At 40.4% G+C, this 21,229-nt stretch overlaps 1 protein-coding gene across 4 annotated transcripts in view; it reads left to right on the top strand.

The window, feature by feature from the left end:
- The window catches only part of LOC126191008 (retinoblastoma-like protein 1), a 146,774-nt gene that overhangs the window by 88,614 nt on the left and 36,931 nt on the right, over positions 1-21,229 (top strand). For all 4 annotated transcript variants that reach the window (XM_049931691.1, XM_049931689.1, XM_049931693.1 and 1 more), the window contains one exon: positions 10,598-10,786. In XM_049931691.1, coding sequence (XP_049787648.1) covers positions 10,598-10,786 — 189 coding nt within the window. The remainder of the gene's footprint in view (positions 1-10,597; positions 10,787-21,229) is intronic.

Raw genomic sequence — 21,229 nt, 5'->3', positions numbered from 1 at the left:
TTTGAGGAGATGAGGAAGTGGCTCTGGTTATTTGCTTCTGTACCAGGTCGGGAGGGTAGTTGCGGGATGCGAAAGCTGTTTTCAGGTTGTTGGTGTAATGGTTCAAGGATTCCGGACTGGAGCAGATTCGTTTGCCACGAAGACCTAGGCTGTAGGGAAGGGACCGTTTGATGTGGAATGGGTGGCAGCTGTCATAATGGAGGTACTGTTGCTTGTTGGTGGGTTTGATGTGGACGGACGTGTGAAGCTGGCCATTGGACAGGTGGAGGTCAACGTCAAGGAAAGTGGCATGGGATTTAGAGTAGGACCAGGTGAATCTGATGGAACCAAAGGAGTTGAGGTTGGAGAGGAAATTCTGGAGTTCTTCTTCACTGTGAGTCCAGATCATGAAAATGTCATCAATAAATCTGTACCAAACTTTGGGTTGGCAGGCCTGGGTAACCAAGAAGGCTTCCTCTAAGCGACCCATGAATAGGTTGGCGTACGAGGGGGCCATCCTAGTACCCATGGCTGTTCCCTTTAATTGTTGGTATGTCTGGCCTTCAAAAGTGAAGAAGTTGTGGGTCAGGATGAAGCTGGCTAAGGTAAGTAGGAAAGAGGTTTTAGGTAGGGCAGCAGGTGATCGGCGTGAAAGGAAGTGCTCCATTGCAGCGAGGCCCTGGACATGCGGAATATTTGTATATAAGGAAGTGGCATCAATGGTTACAAGGATGGTTTCTGGGGGTAACAGACTGGGTAGGGATTCCAGGCGTTCAAGAAAGTGGTTGGTGTCTTTGATGAAGGATGGGAGACTGCATGTAATGGGTTGAAGGTGTTGATCTACGTAGGCAGAGATGCATTCTGTGGGGGCTTGGTAACCAGCTACAATGGGACGGCCGGGATGATTGGGTTTGTGAATTTTGGGAAGAAGGTAGAAGGTAGGGGTGCTGGGTGTTGGTGGGGTCAGGAGGTTGATGGAGTCAGGTGAAAGGTTTTGTAGGGGGCCTAAGGTTCTGAGGATTCCTTGAAGCTCCGCCTGGACATCAGGAATGGGATTACCTTGGCAAACTTTGTAAGTAGTGTTGTCTGAAAGCTGACGCAGTCCCTCAGCCACATACTCCCGACGATCAAGTACCACAGTCGTGGAACCCTTGTCCGCCGGAAGAATGACGATGGATTGGTCAGCCTTCAGATCACGGATAGCCTGGGCTTCAGCAGTGGTGATGTTGGGAGTAGGATTAAGGTTTTTTAAGAAGGATTGAGAGGCAAGGCTGGAAGTCAGAAATTCCTGGAAGGTTAGGAGAGGGTGATTTTGAGGAAGAGGAGGTGGGTTCCGCTGTGACGGAGGACGGAACTGTTCCAGGCATGGTTCAATTTGGATATTGTCTTGGGGAGTTGGATCATTAGGAGTAGGATTAGGAACATTTTTCTTCGTGGCAAAGTGATATTTCCAGCAGAGAGTACGGGTGTAGGACAGTAAATTTTTGACGAGGGCTGTTTGGTTAAATCTGGGAGTGGGGCTGAAGGTGAGGCCTTTGGATAGGACAGAGGTCACATTACCACTGTCTGTTGAGGACTGAGTGCATCAGCAACTGCTCCTGATGGAAAAGCAATTGTGGGTGGTGGGAGTAAGAAAGAGATTGAGGTGGGAAGGGGTAGGGGTATGGGTAGCAGGGGAGGGGTAGGGGACCTTTTTGTGGGAGCATGCATGGATAGGGTGCTGCTAGGTGCAGTCGGTAGATAGGGGGTGGGGGGAGGGGCAAAAAAAAGTAGAAAAGGTGAAAATGACTAGTGTGTGCACTGGTGGAATAGAAAACTGGGTAGTGCTGGAGTAGGAGCAGGTAAGCGGTTGGTAGGTGAAGGACAGGGATTACCAAAAATATAGGCCCGGGGCATTACAGGAATGTAGGATATACTGTAGGAGCTGTGAGAATGTAGGATAAATTACGAAGAGAATTCCCACCTGCGCAATTCAGAAAAGCTGGTGTTGGTATGGAGGATCCAGATGGCACAGGCTGTGAAGCAGTCATTGAAGTGAAGCATATTCAGCAGTTGGAAGGTCCAGCTGTCTCTTGGCCACAGTTTGTCATTGGACATTCATGTAGTCAGATAGCTTGTTGGTGTCATGCCCATGTGGAAAGTAGGAAAGTGGTTACAGCTCAGTTAGTAGACCACATGACTGCTTTTACAAGTTGCCACGACTTTGATGGGGTAGGAGATGCCTGTGACTGGAGTGGAGTAGGTGATGGTGGATGTATGCATGGGACAGATCTTGCACGTAGGTCTGTTACAGAGATATGAGCCACGAGGCCAAAGGCTGGACGACTCAGGAGTGGAATAAGGATGGACGAGGATATTGCATATTGGTGGGTGGCAGAATACCACTGTGGAGGGGGTGAGAAGGATAGTGGGTAGGATAATCCTCATTTCAGGCCATGGTGAGAATGTGACCTGGTTGGTACTGAGTCACAAGTGGAGTGCTCCTTTGTGTCCAGACAGCGGGTAAGGGAGAAATGTGAGGTTACTGGAGAGATAAGGCACAGGAGATCTGTTTCTGAACAAGTTTGGGAGAGTAATTTCATTAGATGGGTGGGATGCTGTGGCCACAGGTGCCTAAGCTGTATGGAAGGGACTTCTTGGTATTGTGGCAGCTGTCAGTGGAGGTATTGTTGGTGGTTGGTAGATTTGATCTTGATATGGATGGAGGTACTGATGTGGCTATCCTTGAGGTAGAGGTTAACTTTGAAGGTGGCTTGTTAGCTTGAGGAGGACCAGGTGAAGTAATTGTGGGTGTAGGTGTTAAGGAATGTTGATAGAGTGTACTCATTCTCAGTCCAGATCACCAAAATGTCATCAGTGAATCCGAACAAGATGAGTGATTTGGAATTGTGGGTGGTTAGGAAAGATTCCTGTAGATGATTCTTAAATAAATTGGCGTAGGACGGTGCCATGTAGTGCCGATTGCTATACCGCACATTTGTTTGAATGTGATGGCTTCAAAGAAGTAATTGTGATTGAGTTTATGGTTGGTCATGGAGACCGGAAAGAGGTTGTAGGAACGGAGTCAGACCAATAGTAGCAAGGCCATGGGCGTTAGGGATGTTAGTGCAAAGGGAAGTGGCATCAGTAGTGACAGACAGAGTGCCTTGTGATAAAGGAACATGAACTGTTGAAAGTCGATGGAGGAAATGGTTAGTGTCATTTCTGTAGGAGGGTGGATTAGAGATAGTAGGCTGAAGGTGTTGGTCCACCACAACAGAGATTCTGTCAGTAGGGGTACAGAAAACTGGCCACAGTGAGGCATCCTAGGTGATTATGTTTATGGGCTCCTGGAAGCATTTAGAAAGTGGGAGTGCAGGAATTGGTAACAATGAGGGGAGGCATAGACTCGGGGGATAGTTTCTGTGATGGGCCTAAGGATTTGAGGAAAGTATGGAGATCCTGTTCGATTTCTGGTATAGGGTCACTGTGGCAGGGTCTGTAGGTGGACGCATCTGACAGCCGGTGGTCTCCTTCCGCCTGAGAATCACTGCAATTCAAAGTAATAGTGGTGAAGCCTTTGTTGGCTATTTGGATTACAAAGCTAGGTATACATGCAAGAGGTTTTCACTCTTGGAGAGCATTTGCAGGTAATAAATTTTGTCTAAACAGTGCCACAAATCAGTTCACCAGCAGAGTTTGAGGGAGGGACAAGATTTCAGATAGTCATGCTCTACAAGTTTAGATCTCTCGTGCATACTGCAAGCTCCATCTCTCGAGGGCCCCTCGCAGGAGCTCTTAGACAAGAAAAACTGTACCGGCATTGTCAGCAGAGCTGAGAGTACTTGGGATAGTGCTGAGTGGCCATATTGCATTCCATATTTGTTCTGTATTTCACAGTTCATACACTACCACATTTTTGTAATATATTTTGCCGTAGTCTCGCACGTACTGACTAAAAGTATCCATGGAACTGTACATTTTAAGCCACAATATGTAGTCATGGAATGTTTCTGAGTGAAGAAAGTGTCCATTGTAGCTCCTAAACGAACAGCATGAGCAATTAGTTTAGTTTGAAAGTTCTTGGCTTCAACAAAAGTCCTCAGCAGGAATGTCTGACTAGCACTCTAACCACTGTGCTTCATCAACATTACAACGAGCTGTTCTATAAATGTGTACCAGCATTGTCAGGCCAGTTGAGATTGCTGTTATGGATACACACTGTGTGGGAATGTCAGTGATGTGTTGGCAAAAAAGTGATGAAGAAAGCTGGTAGGAAGTGGACTCGTGACCAAGTTGCGTGTTTAATTAGGTTGTACAAGGAAAGCTCAGCATTATGGAATGTACAATACTAGACTACGGGAACTGGGACAAGAAGCAAAGTTAGTTTGCTGGACTGGATACAGTTTTTGACACCTTCACAGAAGAAATTTACCAGAATATCCACAGTTCAAAGAATCAGGCAAACTAATTTTATAGTATAGAGTAATTAACATAAAGAAACAAGTGAAGTCAATAGATAAAACTAGTGTCATGTTATTTCATCGTATTGTTACTTTATCGAATATTAAAGAGAATAAACATAGCTGATGGTAGAAATATTAGTATCACTAGCAGCCCATCCTACACGCTAATAGTATATAGATTGGAAGATTTGGGCCCAATTATATAGAATATTTCTTCCATCTCCATTGCTGTTAGTCTCTTAACATTTCGATATTGATGTGGATTTCCCATTACAAGGTTTACAATGGAATTTCCAGTATGATCCAAAATCATCCTGCCACTTATCCCGCTCTCTTATCCAATACAAATACGGTTGTTTAAGTTTTTTCTTTGCCACTAAAAGTATTGAAAGTGCAGCTGCAGCCCAACGATCTTCCATCACAACTTCTTCCTTCACGCACAGATCTACGACAGGAAAATCTTGCAGAGAGCGATCTCTCAGCTCTCACAGATGCTCTTCCCCTGCTGTGGGTAAATGCTTCAGACATCTTCTCTCACAAGACTCTCGGGCACATACTAAATTACTCACAAGGAACTATCATACTGTAATTATCAGTGAAAATGCACTCCTGGTGTAAACAAATCTGCAGGTACTGCCTGAGAACTAAAAACTCCCTGCCCTAAGATCGGAGTCAGTTTTTAGGTGGTGGATTACGGTTTTTTAGCAGATGTAAGGTTACCTTCCATGCTAAGAGATTTGGGAAATGATGGTGTTGCACAGTTTGAGGTTAAGAAATTCTGGAATGTTAACAGGGTGATTGGGGGCAATGGAGGTATATCACAGTTGGATTGAGAGGTGAACTGAGTCAGGCAGGGTTCAGTATTGTCTTCAAGTGGAATCTTAATGATAGCGAAAGAGTGTTTCCACTGTAGGGATCAGGAGAAGGAAAGAAGGTCTTTAATAAATCCAGCACACTGAACCTAAGTGTGGAGGGAAAGGTAAGGCCTCCCCCACCCCCCGTTGTTTTATATCTCCTCAATTATGATAGGTATGTGGTTCTTACCTCCACAGCGATGGGATTTATGTACCAAGTTTGGTTGGAATCGGTCTAATGGTTTAGCAGATGTGGAAAACACGGGTGTGCGCGTGCGCCCACACACACACACACAGATATGAGCTGTGATCAAAAAAGTAATGGGCATGTTTTAATTTTGCAGTCCTTATGCATCTGATTTTTTTAAAAAAATTGTCTTGTTGCTACACATATTCTTGACGTAGGTTTACATTTTCAGCTGTTTTGGATATTTAGTTTATTGTTGACAATTGAAAAGGACTTACGTGTTTTTGAGTGCTTGGCGTATTTTTATTTTCAAAAAAGATGGGTCAAAGAAGTGACATTAAATTTTGCTTCAAAAAATGGAATAAAGTGCAGCACTGAACTCAAAATGTTGACTGTGGCTTTTGGTGAATCTGTTGTGAGTAAGACAAGAGTTTACAAATGGTACAATCGTTTCAAAAAGAGCTGAGAAGGCTTTGAAGACGATGAATGTCCTGGATGCCCCAGCACATCAACTACTGACGACAGTGTAAAAGAAGTAAAGAATATGGTTCTGGAAAATGGTCGAATCACCATCAGAGAGATTGCTGATGTCATTGGCATATCCTTTGGCTCATGGCAAGTAATTTTTCAAATTTTTTGGGAATGAAACCTTAGCAGCAAAGTTTGTTTCAGAACTGTTGAATTTTAACCAAAAACGATGTCACATAGACATCGCTAAGGAATTGCTGAAGGAAGTTGACAACGATCCAGAATTTCTAATCAAGGTTACAACAGGCGTTGAAACATAGGTATGTGTTTATTATATTGAAACCGATGCCCACTCATCCCAATAGAACCTGCCTAAGGAACCAAGACTGAAAAAAAATTCATCAATTTCAATCACGTGTGAAGGTTCTTGCTATAGGAAGAACAAACACGATTTGTGGAACAAAGTACTTTATAGAGCATTACGTAAGATACAAGGCAGTGCAAATTGTGTGTAGCATTGAACACATGGACAGGATACCAGTAATACAGGTTACAGAGCAGGCCGAGCACACATTTGTGATTGCTTAAATAATAGTTTCTTTGGTGGCTCACCAGAGCGCACCAGGGGACTGACTCAGGTGTCCTCTATAAACAGGCCTGTGACCTGTATGGACAAGTAATCTCAGAAATCGCGTGCATCATGATTGAAGGTACATCGGGTCTTTCGCTGTTTACTTTAATTACAATGGCATAGTGAATCATGAGTTCCTGCCTTATGATTGTATGGTCAACAAGGAATACTACCTGGAAGTTACATGCTGTGTGCACAAATCAATCCGCAAAAAAACGAACAAATTTGTGGCGAAACCACTTGTGGAAACTGCATCACGATAATGCACCCGCTCACAAATCAATGCTTGTTTGTGATCTTTTGGCAAAAAACAAAACCGTTATGTGGCCTTGTCCATTGTATTCTCTGGACATGGCCTCCTGTGACTTTTATCTATTCCCAAGTCTGAAGAGAACCATGAACTTGTTTGCCACCATTGATGAGATAAAAACAGAACTGCTGAAGGAGCTGAACACACATTAAAAAGTGAGTCCCAGAAGGGCTTCCAACAGTGGAAAAAGTGCTCACGATTGTGTTATATCAGAGGGGGATTACTTTGAAGGGGATAAAGTTGACGTGGATGAATAAATAGTTTTGTGTGTGTGTGTGTGTGTGTGTGTGTGTGTGTGTGTGTAAGAAAAACAGAAATATACCTTACTTTCTGATCACACTTCATACATTCATTTTTGTAAAGTGTATGGATTCAAAGTGATCGTAAGTCTTCAGTTCCTTTCAGGTTGTATAGTCACTCAGTCTTGACCATCCTACTGTTGTGCTTCCAATGAGTAATCACGTAGTACGAATTTATTAACATATTGCCACGTGAAAGTCGCGAAATATTCTTGACTACCTTTTCAGTATGTCCTTTCTTCTCTTAGGATTTTGAAAACTGTGTAATATTGGTCCAAGTTAAACTTCTTCAGTTTCCTTCTATTACATTTTTCCAATTAATGAAGATTCACTTTTAAACAAAGTTGCCGCATGAAAAGTGACACTAATTCTCAGAATTTATTCTCCTTTTAACTGTAGTAAATTAATAATCATCTATTATTATTGTCTCATTAGTTTAATGAGCTATTTATATTTGTTTACAGTGCCCCACCACCACTCCCGCACCCCCTACTTCTCCTGCTTTCCTTCCTTTCCCTTTCTATTCCAATCAACTTGGAGTCATTATCGTATTGACTGTTTCATCTTAGGACAGAACTTGTATCTCTGCTATTTGTTTAGTGTTTCATTTGTCCATTGTTGCATTTATGCCTTGCTGCTGGATAATTTCACTGTTGATGTACACCTTATGAAAAAGAATTTGCACGCCACAGTTTACATGGTGTTCTTCCTTTTCTCTCTTTCTTAGTCTTAAACTGTGTCTCATAGTATTTGGGTGTGAGTGGAATTTTGGTTTCCTTTGCAGCATACCTCTGTATTACAGTGCGATTAAAACTACTTTGTACGTGACGGTTCACTGAGCAGCCACGCAGTGGTGCCAGCTGCCGCTGTGTGTAGGCTTCTGCTAGTGCGGTACTATTGAACTGCTGATATAACTTATGCAGGGTGGGGAAAAGAAGCACATGTACTGCTGCTTAGAGAGGGTTATTGTTACGTTTTTGTCTTGTGCCATGAATTTTGCAGCAGATCATAAAACTCAAAATAACAAAACAGTGAAACCCCCATCACCAAAAGGTACACATTTTGTTGCAACATATTATCACTCGACGTGTTCTGCCTCTGACAACTCGAAAATGCCGCCTATACCTGTGTCGCTGGAACTTTCAGATGACTCGCTGGCAGCAATAATTATTTTTGGAAACAGTATTTTCCAATAAGTATTCATTCTTCCATGCTTCCTGAATAACACCTTTTGTATGTGCTACAACATTGCTCCAACTTTCCACAGTTACTTCAAAAACAGCGTCATGTAAAAGTCTTTCCACTTCTGAAAGTTTGAATTTCTTGTGTTCACGTCCTGTGTACCCCTTAGTTTGAGCCTATATGAGCTCTATAGTATTAAAGCGACAATTACAGGATGGTAAACTAATTACAGAATGTCCCTGATTGTTGGCAACTTTGTCTACATCATATGTTGGGTGCCGTGGCTTACGTTGTGACTTAAGTTCTAATAGTTCCACTCTCTTCATACCGTCGTCAAATTTTATATTATTTTGTCATGACCACTGTGTGATTCCTTCTTTTCTATATATCGTTTGGGGCTTTGTCCTTTACAACAGTGTGGATGGCGCATTGTCAATAATAACGTATGGCGGTTTCTCCTAATTTGATAACAGTGAATTTTCAAACCATCGTATGGTGTGGTTCATTTCTTGATGAAAATTCGAGGTTTTCTTTGACCTATAAAATGCATAAACAGCCAGAAACAAACCCATGGGCTGTACCTGCATGGACAACAACAATTCTGCTTCCTTTGTCAACAGATACTGCCTTCCTTCTTGTGATCCCAACCTGGCTTCAGCATAGGGCCAAAATTCACCCATGTTTCTTATTGCCGCACTACATAATCGAAAGCAATGTCCTTTACATGCCGCAAAAATCAGCATCACCATGCAGCAATACCCTGCTGTTCTGAGAGTAACTTACAACCAGAGACTTTTTCATAATTGAACCCCAGGTTTAATAATACTAACCGACGAGATGACTTACTGCCAACAAAAAGATAAACTTCTTTAAGCGTTAGTTGCCGTTTTAGTAATGTTGGATGTTCTGTACGGTGATAATATGTACACAAATGTATGCGAATGATATCTTGTTCAAAAAATTAAGATTTGTCATACATTTCTTGACACAACGTGTCCCCCCCCCCCCCCCCCCCCCCCCCCAAAGAGTTCCCAGACTTGGTAGTTCTGAATTAAGATTTGATGGTCTGGAATGTGTGTTCAGTTTTTCATTTTGTTTTTTGCTTATATTTATAACTGTTTTTCTGCTTATTCTTAATGCCGCCACAGTCCTCTGGACTACCTTATTTGCAGAAATAAGAGGCCCTCCTTTTTCCCTTTGCATCTCAAAATATAGTCATATGTTGCAGATGTATTCACACGATTGTTTTCGCAGTGGTATTCTTTTTCCCACTTTCTTCAAAGGTGGTTTCAGACTGTGGATTCTAGGACGGCCGTGCTTTTTATTTTAGGGCATTTCGTATGGACAAGTCACCAGTAATTCTTCACACACATGCAATGGAAACAGACGAAAAGTAGACAGTAAGATAATGTAACTCACACATGACACGCACAAGACCAGGTGTTAGCAGTTACTGAGTGCTAATGAGTAAGTAGTGGCACAGGGTGTGAAGGATGCTGAATCTCAGCATGGAAATGGCCTGCATTCTCTCAAGGCCACACACTCGGCTAGTTTTCAAGTACAAAGTAGTTCTAATTGCACTATAGGTGTGTCATTTATCACATTTGTCTGGAAGAACGAAGAACTCTTCCTTTCCGAGGAGCAGTAGGTTGCTGTGCAACCAACAGGGTCACCATTGGCCCAACTGAGATGAGGTGCAAACACATGAACAGAAGGAGAGTATCCCATTAATGTCACCTATCAGCTAGCACTTGCATACCTGTAAACGTTTGAACTGAGTTGACAGTTTATAACCCACTTAGGAATAGTTCTAAGCTTTGTTGGATGATGTTTGACCTTTATCATCTGATAATTGATATATAATTTTTTACTTTTCATTTTTGTGTTACTGTGATCTGTTCCAGGATCTGAAGAAGGCAGTAGCCAAAATATGCTATAATAAATAAAAATTCATTAAACAATTTGGATGGTGTTATTCTAAAAAATGCGTGTTTTAGTTGTATTGTATGTAAGAGTCCTATATTTATTTCATTTCTTGGTTTTTCTCTGCTTCCTTGTCAGCTTCTTAGCTTTCTCCACCATTTAAATGTGATTTTACATCCCAATTTATACGATGGCTTAGGCTTCTGGCGGAGTAGTCAAAACTTTAGTTACTGATGCAGCCATCTGTAATTATTTGTAAATGATTTTGATTAGAGAGCAAACTGAATAAGTAATTACTGTGTCTTGATATTTATTTCAGATTCTGCACAGTCTCCAGTGTCATCTGTATCAGAAAGATTCCAGTCACCTGTCCCACCAAATAGTACAGCAAAAAAACGTTTATTTGTGGATGGATCAACAGTAAATACAGGTGTAATCCAACAGGCTAACATCAGACCTGGTCAGTCATTGCTGCAGTCATCAAAACCTGTAGCATTTAATATTCAAAGTAAGTCTGTAACTGTATAAGCATGGTGGAGGATGTGTAACTATTACTACTTTAGTGCTGTTCAGTTTAGTCTAAGTATGATGTGTTGACACAGGGAGGAGATTTTATCTCAAAAACTTAAAATTCTCTGGGAAATGAATTTTACTTTGGAAAGTGAGAGACAACTGTTAATTAGCTATAATGGGTGTAATTAATTATTTGGTTTGGAGACAATCAGTTGTGACTTTATATTTATTTCATTCCGTGCACAGTTACTAGAAAATCTTAGGTATATTTTATATACATTGTTTTCTTGTTTGTAGTTATAACTTATAGGTCATAGAGAAATACGAATGTACTAGAGGGAAGGGGAAATATCTTGAGAATTTAAGTCACTAGACGTGTCACTGCAGGAATCTATCTGAACTCATATATATGAATATAATAGAGGGAAACATTCCACGTGGGAAAAATATATTTAAATGTCTGCTTGTGTCTGTGTATATGCGGATGGATATGTGTGTGTGTGCGAGTGTATACCTGTCCTTTTTTCCCCCTAAGGTAAGTCTTTCCGCTCCCGGGATTGGAATGACTCCTTACCCTCTCCCTTAAAACCCATATCCTTTTGTCTTCCCTTCTCCTTCCCTCTTTCCTGACGAGGCAACCGTTGGTTGCGAAAGCTAGATTTTTGTGTGTTTGTTTGTGTTTGTTTGTGTGTCTATCGACCTGCCAGCGCTTTTGTTTGGTAAGTCTCATCATCTTTCTTTTTAAATATATTGAACTCATATATAAGTTAACATGTGCCCTGTGTGTATCTCACGTTTCTCTTTTACAGTAGAATCTCACTTAATGGGCAATTCACGTAGTGAGCAAAACAAATTGTAAAAGAATGACTAGTTTAAAGAACGATGTGCTGCATAATAAGTGACGATTTAATGTGATGTCGCCATCTGTTCGCACATGACAGGGGAAACTTTCAACAATTTGAACACTTTTCATTGTCAGCAGTGGCATATGAACAGTGTCTTCAGTACGTACCGCACACTGGGTTTAGCACTGTTTTTGCAAACATCTTAGTGCATGCAACTTGTGATCATACATTTTTCTATACTTGAGTTCACACTGTGATTTTTGTGTGCAGATTTTAATAACATATGTAGAAATGTCCCTAAAGATAAAGCAGCAAGAAGACAACCATAAGAGAAAGAAAATGACCTTACAAATGAAACAAAATCGTGGAAAAATGTGAATGTGTTGTGGGCATTGCTTAAATAGCACACACGTACAATAATTCTACATCAACTATTAGCACCATCCTCAGGAACAAGGACAAGATTAAGGAAATAGGTGCTTCAGAGGGAGTGACAAGAGTGTCTAAGCAACAGTTTTGTATTCTGGATGATGTCGAAAAGTTTGTCATTATATGGATGAACGAAAAGCAATTGCAAGGCGACACTATTAACAAGAACGTCATTCATAAGAAGGTGAGAATGATTTTTGCTGACCTTGTTTAGATGATGCCATGGTCATCAGCAGCTGAGTAAGTGTTAAAGGGAAGCCGGTTGGGTTCAAGAAGTTTAAGAGAACCACCAGCATCCACAGCATTGTGAGGCACAGCGAAGGAGTCAGCTCCGACACAAAGGCAGCAGAGAATTTTATCAGTAACTTCAAGATGCTCATAGATTTTGAGAGTTATCTGAAGCAATAGGTTTTAAATCATGACTAGTCAGATCTGTTTTAGAAAAAGATGCCAAAGCGTACCTTCGTAACAGCAGAGGAGAAAGCGTTGCCCAGACACAAGCCGATGAAAAACCGTTTCACACTGCTATTCCTTTTCACCATTTGAAAACTCCATGAGCCTTGAAAAAGTGTAAAGTCCAGAAGAACAGGTTAAATGTGATGTGGAGGTCCAACCACAAGGCTTCGGTGACATGTGATCTTTCTTGTGATTGGATCAATGAAGTGTTTGGTTCTTTAGTGGAAAAAATATTTGTTTGAGATTAATCTGCCACTCCATGTTTTGCTTGTTACGGACAATGCTCCTGCCCATTCTCCAGGCCTACAAAACCACCTCCTTGAAGAATTTCAGTTCATCAGGATCCAGTTTCTGCCTCCCAACACCACTCTGTTACTCCAGCCTATTGACCAGATTATTTTTAACTTTACACTAAAGCAAACTTCAAGGATTGCTTTGAGTTGACTAAAGCTACCAATCTCACTCTCGGAGAGTTTTGAAAATATCACTTCAACATTGTTGCCTGTGTCCAGATGATTGAAAAGGCATGGGAAGGCATTACCAAGAAAAATCTCACTTCTGCTTGGAAGAAGCTTTGGCTGGAGTGCATTGTTGAATGTGACTCTGAGGCATTTGAGCCATTACCTGCGAAGCCTATAGTCAATGAAATTATGTCTTTGGCCAAGAGCATGGGACTAGAAGTGCATAACAGTGATATTGATGACCTTGTGGAAGATCACAGACAAGAAATGACCACTGAAGAGCTTATGGAGTTGCAGTGTGTTTCACAGCAGGAAGTTGTGGAGAGGAGTTCTTCAGAGGAGAAGTTGGTAAAAGCAAAGCAGCAAACTTTTGTCGCAATAAAAGAAATGCTGAAAGCATGAGAATCGCACTACAAATTTATTTGATGGTAATACAGTGTTGCATTTTCACCAAATATTGAAGCATCAGCAGAAACAAATGACTATAGATAGCTTCCTAGTTCTTTTTAAAAAAAAAAAAAAAAAAAAAAAAAAAAAAAAAAAAATTTAAAGTATATAATACTGTATGTATAATTTTCTTTGGATAAATGGCATGAATAAGGTAAAACTTTTAGTAACTCTTCTGCATGGAATTCATTGCTGTATTTTACCTTAATTTATACGGGATAGATTGTATAGAGTATTTCACATTCCGGGTAAGATTCTGGAACGAATTACCGCTATGTGAGGTTCGACTGTATACTAGGGTGTGTTTATTGATGGGTGTGTTGTTATCAAAGTGTTCAGTACTGTAAAATCCAGGATGGGATAATGACAGTATTATGAAAAGGATAGTTGCTACTCACCATATAGTGCAGATACTGAGTCACAGACTCTCAAACAAAGCTTTTGGCCGAACAGGACTTCATTAGAATTGGACCACACACACACACACACACACACACACACACACACACACACACACACACACACACACACACACAAAGCAGCCAGAGACTGTGATCATGGATGTGTAAGTAGCAACTACCCTTTTCTTAACATTGTTCATTATTGTCATTGAATAGAAGAAATTCCAAGAGTAGAACAGCAAGAGAATCGTAATATTGCCAATCTCTGATTACGTCATTGAGTACATCTCGTGTGAATCTCCTGGGCATGTTTTGTGCAACATCTCTGTCAGTCCTCTTCAGAATCTGAGAGCTGTTTTGCTCAGCAATCACTATGCTTGGTTCATCAGGTTCTGTAGCATTGTTGGCAGGACTGATTGCAGAACTTTGATACAGAGCCAAGCATAGCTTCTGAATCAAAGGCTCATACAGTTTTGTGACCATGTAGTCTTGGAGGTTCTTCGACTTGCATCATAGAGTGGTAGTGTAGGGTTCCTCTTAATAAGCTCAAATCATTATGAGTACTGAAAGCTTGCTACAGCTGGAGATAAGTTGAGCAGAAATTTTTGCAAAGGACCTAACGGTGTTCAGAATGGGTAGAGCAACACAGGAGGTGGTGGTATGTTTATTGCTGTTAGTAGTAGTTTATCTTGTTGTGAAATTGGAGTAGATGGTACATGGTACATGTGAGTATGGATAGAGGTTACATTTGACAGCTGTGATAAATTAATGTGGTTCCTTTTCTGACCCCTGAGATTATACATTTGCTGAAAGGGTAAAAGAAAACTCGAGTATAATCTTAAATAAATACCCCACTCATTATGTTATAGTTGGTGGTGACTTTAATCTATCCTCATTATGTTGGTGAAAATACTTGTTCAAATCTGTTGGTAGGCCGAAAACATTCTCCAAAAGTGTACTAAAAGTTTTCTCCAAAAATTATTTTGTGTAATTTGATCAAGAGCCTGCTCAAAGTGTAAAGTGCAAAAAACATACTTGATCTCGTAGCAACAAATAATCTTAAGAAAATAGAGAGCATGATCACAGATACAGGGATTAATGACAACAAGGTTATTGTTGCAAGACTGACTACCATAACATCTAAACCCACCAAAAATAAACATAATGTATCTATTTAATAAAGTAGATAAAAGTTACCTTGGTGCCTCCCCAAGAGACAGTCTCCGTTCCTTCTGAACTAACTATGGAAGTGTTGACCAGATGTGGCTTGAATTCATAGAAATAGTAATTACAGCAGTTCAGAGATTTATACAAATAAATTAACGAAAGATGGATCTGATCCCCCATGTTGCACAAAACAGGTCAGAACACTGTTGCAGGAGCAACAAAGAAAGTGTGTCAAATTTAAATGAATGCAAAATCCCCAGGATTGGTGATCTTTCACAGAAGCTTGAAATTCAGTCTGAACTTCAATGTGAGAGGCTTATAACAGTTTCCACAATACAACTTTGTCTCAAAGCCTGGCAGAAAATCCAAAGAGATTCTAGTTGACTGTAAAGTATGCTGACAGCAAGACACAGTCATTGTCTTCTCTGTGCAATAGTTATGTAAATACTATCGATAACGGTGCTGCTAAAGCAGAGTTACTAAACCTAGCCTTCCAGAGTTCCTTCACGAAAGAAGTTGAAGTAAATATTCCAGAATTCAAAGCAAGTACAGCTGCCAATATGAGTAACTTAGAAGTAGATACCCTTGAAGTAGTGAAGCAACTGAATTCACTTAATAAAAACAAGTTGTCTGGTCCAGATTCTGTTCTAGTTATGTTCCTTATGGAGTATGCTGATACAATGGTTCTATACTGAACATACATACACAACCACTCTCTTGACAAAAGATCCGTATGCAAAGACTGGAAAGCTGCACATGTCACACAATTATTTGAGAAAGGAAATAGTAATCCACTAAATTACAGATACATATCACTGACATCGATTTGCAGTAGGATTTTCGATTGTTTGCTGTGTTTGAACACTATGAATTACCTTGCTGAAAATGCCCTATTGACCCATGGTCAGTATGGATTCAGGAAACATGATTCTTGTTGAACGCAACTAGCTCTTCATTGTCATCAAGTAATGAGTGTTCCCAGCAGGGGATTTCAAATTGATTCCAAATATCTAGGTTTCCAGAAGACTTCTAATACCATTCCTCACAAGCAGCTTCTAATCAAATTGCATATGGAGTATCATCTCAGTTGTGCAACTAGATTCTTGATTTCCTCTCAGGAAGGTCACAGTTCATAGTAATTGATGGAAAGCCATGGAGTAAAACAGGTTTTCCCCAAGAAAGTATAACAGACTCACTGCAGTTCCTAATCTATATAAACAGATTAGGAGACGTTTTGAGCATTCCTCTCGGATTGTTTGTAGATTATGCTACTGTCTTGTAAAGTCATCAGATGATAAAAACCAATTGGAAAATGATTTACACAAGGTATCTATAAGATGCAATAAGTGTCAATTGACTCTAAATAATGCAAAGTGCTAAGTCATCCACATGATTATTAAAAGCAATGCGCTAAATGTCGGTTACACAATAAATCATACTATTTAAAGACTGTCAATTCAACTAAATAACTAGGGATTACAATTATGAACAACTTAAGTTTGATCAGTTACATGGATAATGTTGTGGGGAAGGCAAACCAAAGACTTACGTTTTATTGGCAGAGCACTTAGCAGATGGAACAAATCCACTAGACTGCCTACACTACCCTTGTCAAAAAATGGTTCAAATGGCTCTGAGCACTATGGGACTTAACGTCTAAGGTCATCAGTCCCCTAGAACTTAGAACTACTTAAACCTAACTAACCTAAGGACATCACACACAACCATGCCCGAGGCAGGATTCGAACCTGCGACCGTAGCGGTCACGCGGTTCCAGACTGTAGCGCCTTTAACCGCTTGGCCACACCGGCCGGCCTACCCTTGTCCATTCTCTGCTAGAGTATTGCTGTGCAGTATGGGATCCTTCCTTAATAGCATTGATGGAGGACATCGTAAAAGTTCAAAAAAGGGCAGCTTGTTTTGTATTATCATAAAATAGGGGGAAAGAGTGTCATGGACTTCATATGCGAGTTAGGGTTACAATCATTAAAACAAAGGCGTTGTTCATTGTGGGGAGACATTTTCACAAAATTTCAATCACCAACTTCTTCCTCTGAATGTGATAATATTTTGTTAACACCCCTATCCGTTAGGAGAAATGTTCATTGTACTAAAACAAGAGAAATCGGAGGTTGCACAGAAAGATTTAAGTGTTTGCTCTTCCACATATTGTTAGAGAGCAGAATGGTAGAGAAATAATGGGGAAGTAGTTCAATGAACCCTCTGCTAGGCGCTTGCCTATGAATTGCAGTGTAGTTTTGTAGATGTAGATGAGGTAAAGATTTGTGTAACAACTCACTTTCTATTTTTAAAATTTCAACTACATAAATCTGATGAATAAAAGTAACAGTTACTGTGTTACCAAGATTTCCACCAAATCATAAGTATTTAGGGATTAAAAGAACCTTGAGGCCATTGTCTGGGCTCTTCTTCACAAATACAGCATGCTTTATATGGGACATAGTAACAATTTGGATCATCAGCTGCCATATAAAAATATGCATAGTATAATTTCTTCTCAAAGTTGCTAATGTTTCTTTCCTATTTTTGGACTGTGAAGCAATTGAAGTGTAATAACAGTGGCCAGCGGAATTACAGCAACCTCATGAAGCTGAACATGAACTCACAAATTAATGGATAACTTTCAGCTGCATAAAAATTGGCCATGTGCAAGTAGGACTAGCACACTGAGGATATATATGCATGTATAGATAGTTCTGATCGTTTTGGGAATCAAAAAGTTTGATGATTTGTTGCCTGTTATTGACATTGATTCTGGTCCAAGCTGCTGGTGTTAGCAGTCATGCAAATGTGAGGTGTGCTTGCTTATGTGAATGAAAGGTGTGTGTTTCTCTTTCTTTTTCTGATAAAGATTGTGGCTGAAAGCTTATGTGTAAGTGTCTTTTAATTGTGCCTGTCTGCAACTTAATGTGTCATATTTACGACAAATAGCAATCTATCTTTTTTTACATTGTTGATATTCCAACCTGGAGTTTCCATTGTTTGGTTTAAAGTATAAACTATTGTAAAAATAGCAAATTTAGAACTCTCTTAAATTTATTTGTTGACCTCACACAAAGTTTTATTTATTGATCTCACACAAAGGTCATGCAATTTATGTAATGTAATAGTGCATCATACTCAGTCAAACAACACATTGCACCATTCTGTTGTTGAGGAGATGTAGAAATAATTAAATTCTACTGTGTGTTAATTGCATATTTACATCAGGAAAGAAATGGAACCCAGCGTAGTTGCAATAAGGTATGTAAACGAACGACTGATGTGGATAGATTTGACAGTGTCTAGCAAGAAAATTAGGATTGTGTCAGTATATTCGCATTGTGAAGGGACAGATCAAGATAAGATGGATAGTTTTTATGAGGCACTCAGTGATGTAGTTGTTAGAGTAAAGGACAAGGACAGTGTTCTGCTCATGGGTAATTTTAACGCCAGGATTGGAAATCGAACAGAAGGGTATGAAAAGGTTATGGGCAAATTTGGAGAGAATATGGAGGCCAACAGGAACAGGAAACAACTCTTGGATTTCTGTGCCAGTATGGGCTTAGTAATCACAAACTCCTTTTTTAAACATAAGAACATTCACCGGTATACTTAGGAAGGCAGGGGAACCAGATCTGTCATTGACTATGTAATAACAGATCAGGAATTCAGGAAGGCTGTGAGGGACACACGTGTATTCAGGGGATTCTTTGATGACACTGATCATTATTTAATCTGCAGTGAAATTGGGATTGTGAGGCCGAAAGCGCAGGAGGTCAGGTCCATATGTAGGAGGATAAGAGTGGAGAAACTTCAGGATAAGGAAATAAGGCACAAGTACATAACAGCGATCTCAGAAAGGTACCAGTTAGTTGAATGTAGACAATTACAGTCATTGGAAAAGGAATGGACAAGGTACAGGGACACAGTTCTAGAAGTGGCTAAAGAATGTCTTGGAACAGTAGTGTGTAAAAGTAGGATGAAGCAAACAGCTTGGTGGAATGATACAGTCAAGGCAGCCTGTAAAAGGAAAAAGAAGGCGTATCAAAAATGGCTACATACCAGAACCCAGGTAGACAGAGAAAGTTATGTTGAAGAAAGAAACAAAGCCAAACAGATAATTGCAGCATCCAAGAAGAAATCGTGGGAAGACTTTGGAAACAGGTTGGAGACTATGGGTCAAGCTGCTGGAAAACCATTCTGGAATGTAATTAGCAGTCTTCGAAAGGGAGGTAAGAAGGAAATGACAAGTATTTTGGACAGGTCAGGAAAACTGCTGGTGAATCCTGTGGATGCCTTGGGCAGATGGAGGGAATATTTTGAAGAGTTGCTCAATGTAGGTGAAAATGCGATCAGTAATGTTTCAGATTTCGAGGTAGAATGGGATAGGAATGATGATGGAAATAGGATCACATTTGAGGAAGTGGAAAAAATGGTCAATAGATTGCAGTGCAATAAAGCGGCTGGGGTGGATGAAATTAAGCCGGAACTCATCAAATACAGTGGAATGTCAGGTCTTAAATGGCTACACAGGATAATTGAAATGGCCTGGGGGTCGGGACAGGTTCCACCAGACTGGACAAAAGCAGTAATCACACCAATCTTTAAACATGGAAACAGAAAAGATTGTAACAACTACAGAGGTATCTCTTTAATCAGCGTTGTGGGTAAAATCTTCTCAGGTATTGTTGAAAGGAAAGTGCGAGTATTAGTTGAGGACCAATTGGATGAAAATCAGTGTGGGTTTAGGCCTCTTAGAGGTTGTCAGGACCAGATCTTAGCTTACGGCAAATAATGGAGAAGTGTTATGAGTGGAACAGGGAATTGTATCTATGCTTTATAGATCTAGAAAAGTCATATGACCGGGTTCCTAGGAGGAAGTTATTGTCTGTTCTACAAGATTATGGAATAGGAGGCAAACTTTTGCAAGCAATTAAAGATATAGATATATGGATAGTCAGGCAGCAGTTAGAGTTGACGGTAAATTGAGTTCATGGTTCAGAGTAGTTTCAGGGGTAAGACAAGGCTGCAACCTGTCTCCACTGTTGTTCATATTGTTTATGGATCATATGTTGAAAACAATAGACTGGCTGGGTGAGATTAAGATATGTGAACACAAAATAAGCAGTCTTGCATATGCGGATGACTTAGTTGTGATGGCAGATTCGATTGAAAGTTTGCAAAGTAATATTTCAGAGCTAGATCAGAAATGTAAGGACTATGTTGTGAAGATTAGCATCTCCAAAACGAAAGTAATGTCAGTGGGAAAGAAATATAAACGGATTGAGTGCCAAATAGGAGGAACAAAGTTAGAACAGGTGGACAGTTTCAAGTACTTAGGATGCATATTCTCACAGGATGGCAACATAGTGAAAGAACTGGAAGCGAGGTGTAGCAAAGCTAATGCAGTGAGCGCTCAGCTACGATCTACTCTCTTCTGCAAGAAGGAAGTCAGTACCAAGACTAAGTTATCTGTGCACCGTTCAATCTGTCGACCAACTTTGTTGTATGGGAGCGAAAGCTGGGTGGATTCAGGTTACCTTATCAACAAGGTTGAGGTTATGGATATGAAAGTAGCTAGGATAATTGCAGGTACTAGTAGATGGGAACAATGGCAAGAGGGTGTCCACAACGAGGAAATCAAAGAAAAACTGGGAATGAACTCTATAGATGTAGCAGTCAGGGCGAACAGGCTTAGATGGTGGGGTCATGTTACACGCATGGGAGAAGCAAGGTTACCCAAGACACTCAGCAGTAGAGGGTAGGAGGAGTCGGGGCAGACCGAGGAGAAGGTACCAGGATTCGGTTAAGAATGATTTGAAGTAATAGGTTTAACATCAGAAGAGGCACCAATGTTAGCACTGAATAGGGGATCATGGAGGAACTGTATAAGGAGGCTATGCTCCGGACTGAACGCTGAAAGGCATAGTCAGTCTTAAATGATGATGATGATGATGATGTTAATTGCATAGCCTTTTTATTGTATGTTTAATTGCAGAGCCATTACTACTTAATAAAATATTCATCTTGCTTCACACTTCATGAAGTTGCAAAACAAAGGTTTCCCCTCGGAGACTATGTGGCAATGAAAACAGAAATGGTCTGGGTTTCTAAATCTCATACTAGTTACCCTTGTGAAATGTACCATTTGTATGTTTGTGAAACTGTGTGAAATTTTAATTTGCCAAGTCCCCTTTATGACCTTCAGAAATGTTTGATAGGAGTTGTG

This window comes from Schistocerca cancellata, chromosome 6, assembly GCF_023864275.1.
Source record: "Schistocerca cancellata isolate TAMUIC-IGC-003103 chromosome 6, iqSchCanc2.1, whole genome shotgun sequence".
In the NCBI taxonomy this organism is placed as follows: domain Eukaryota; kingdom Metazoa; phylum Arthropoda; class Insecta; order Orthoptera; family Acrididae; genus Schistocerca; species Schistocerca cancellata.
This window is presented reverse-complemented; position numbering and strand designations above follow the sequence as displayed.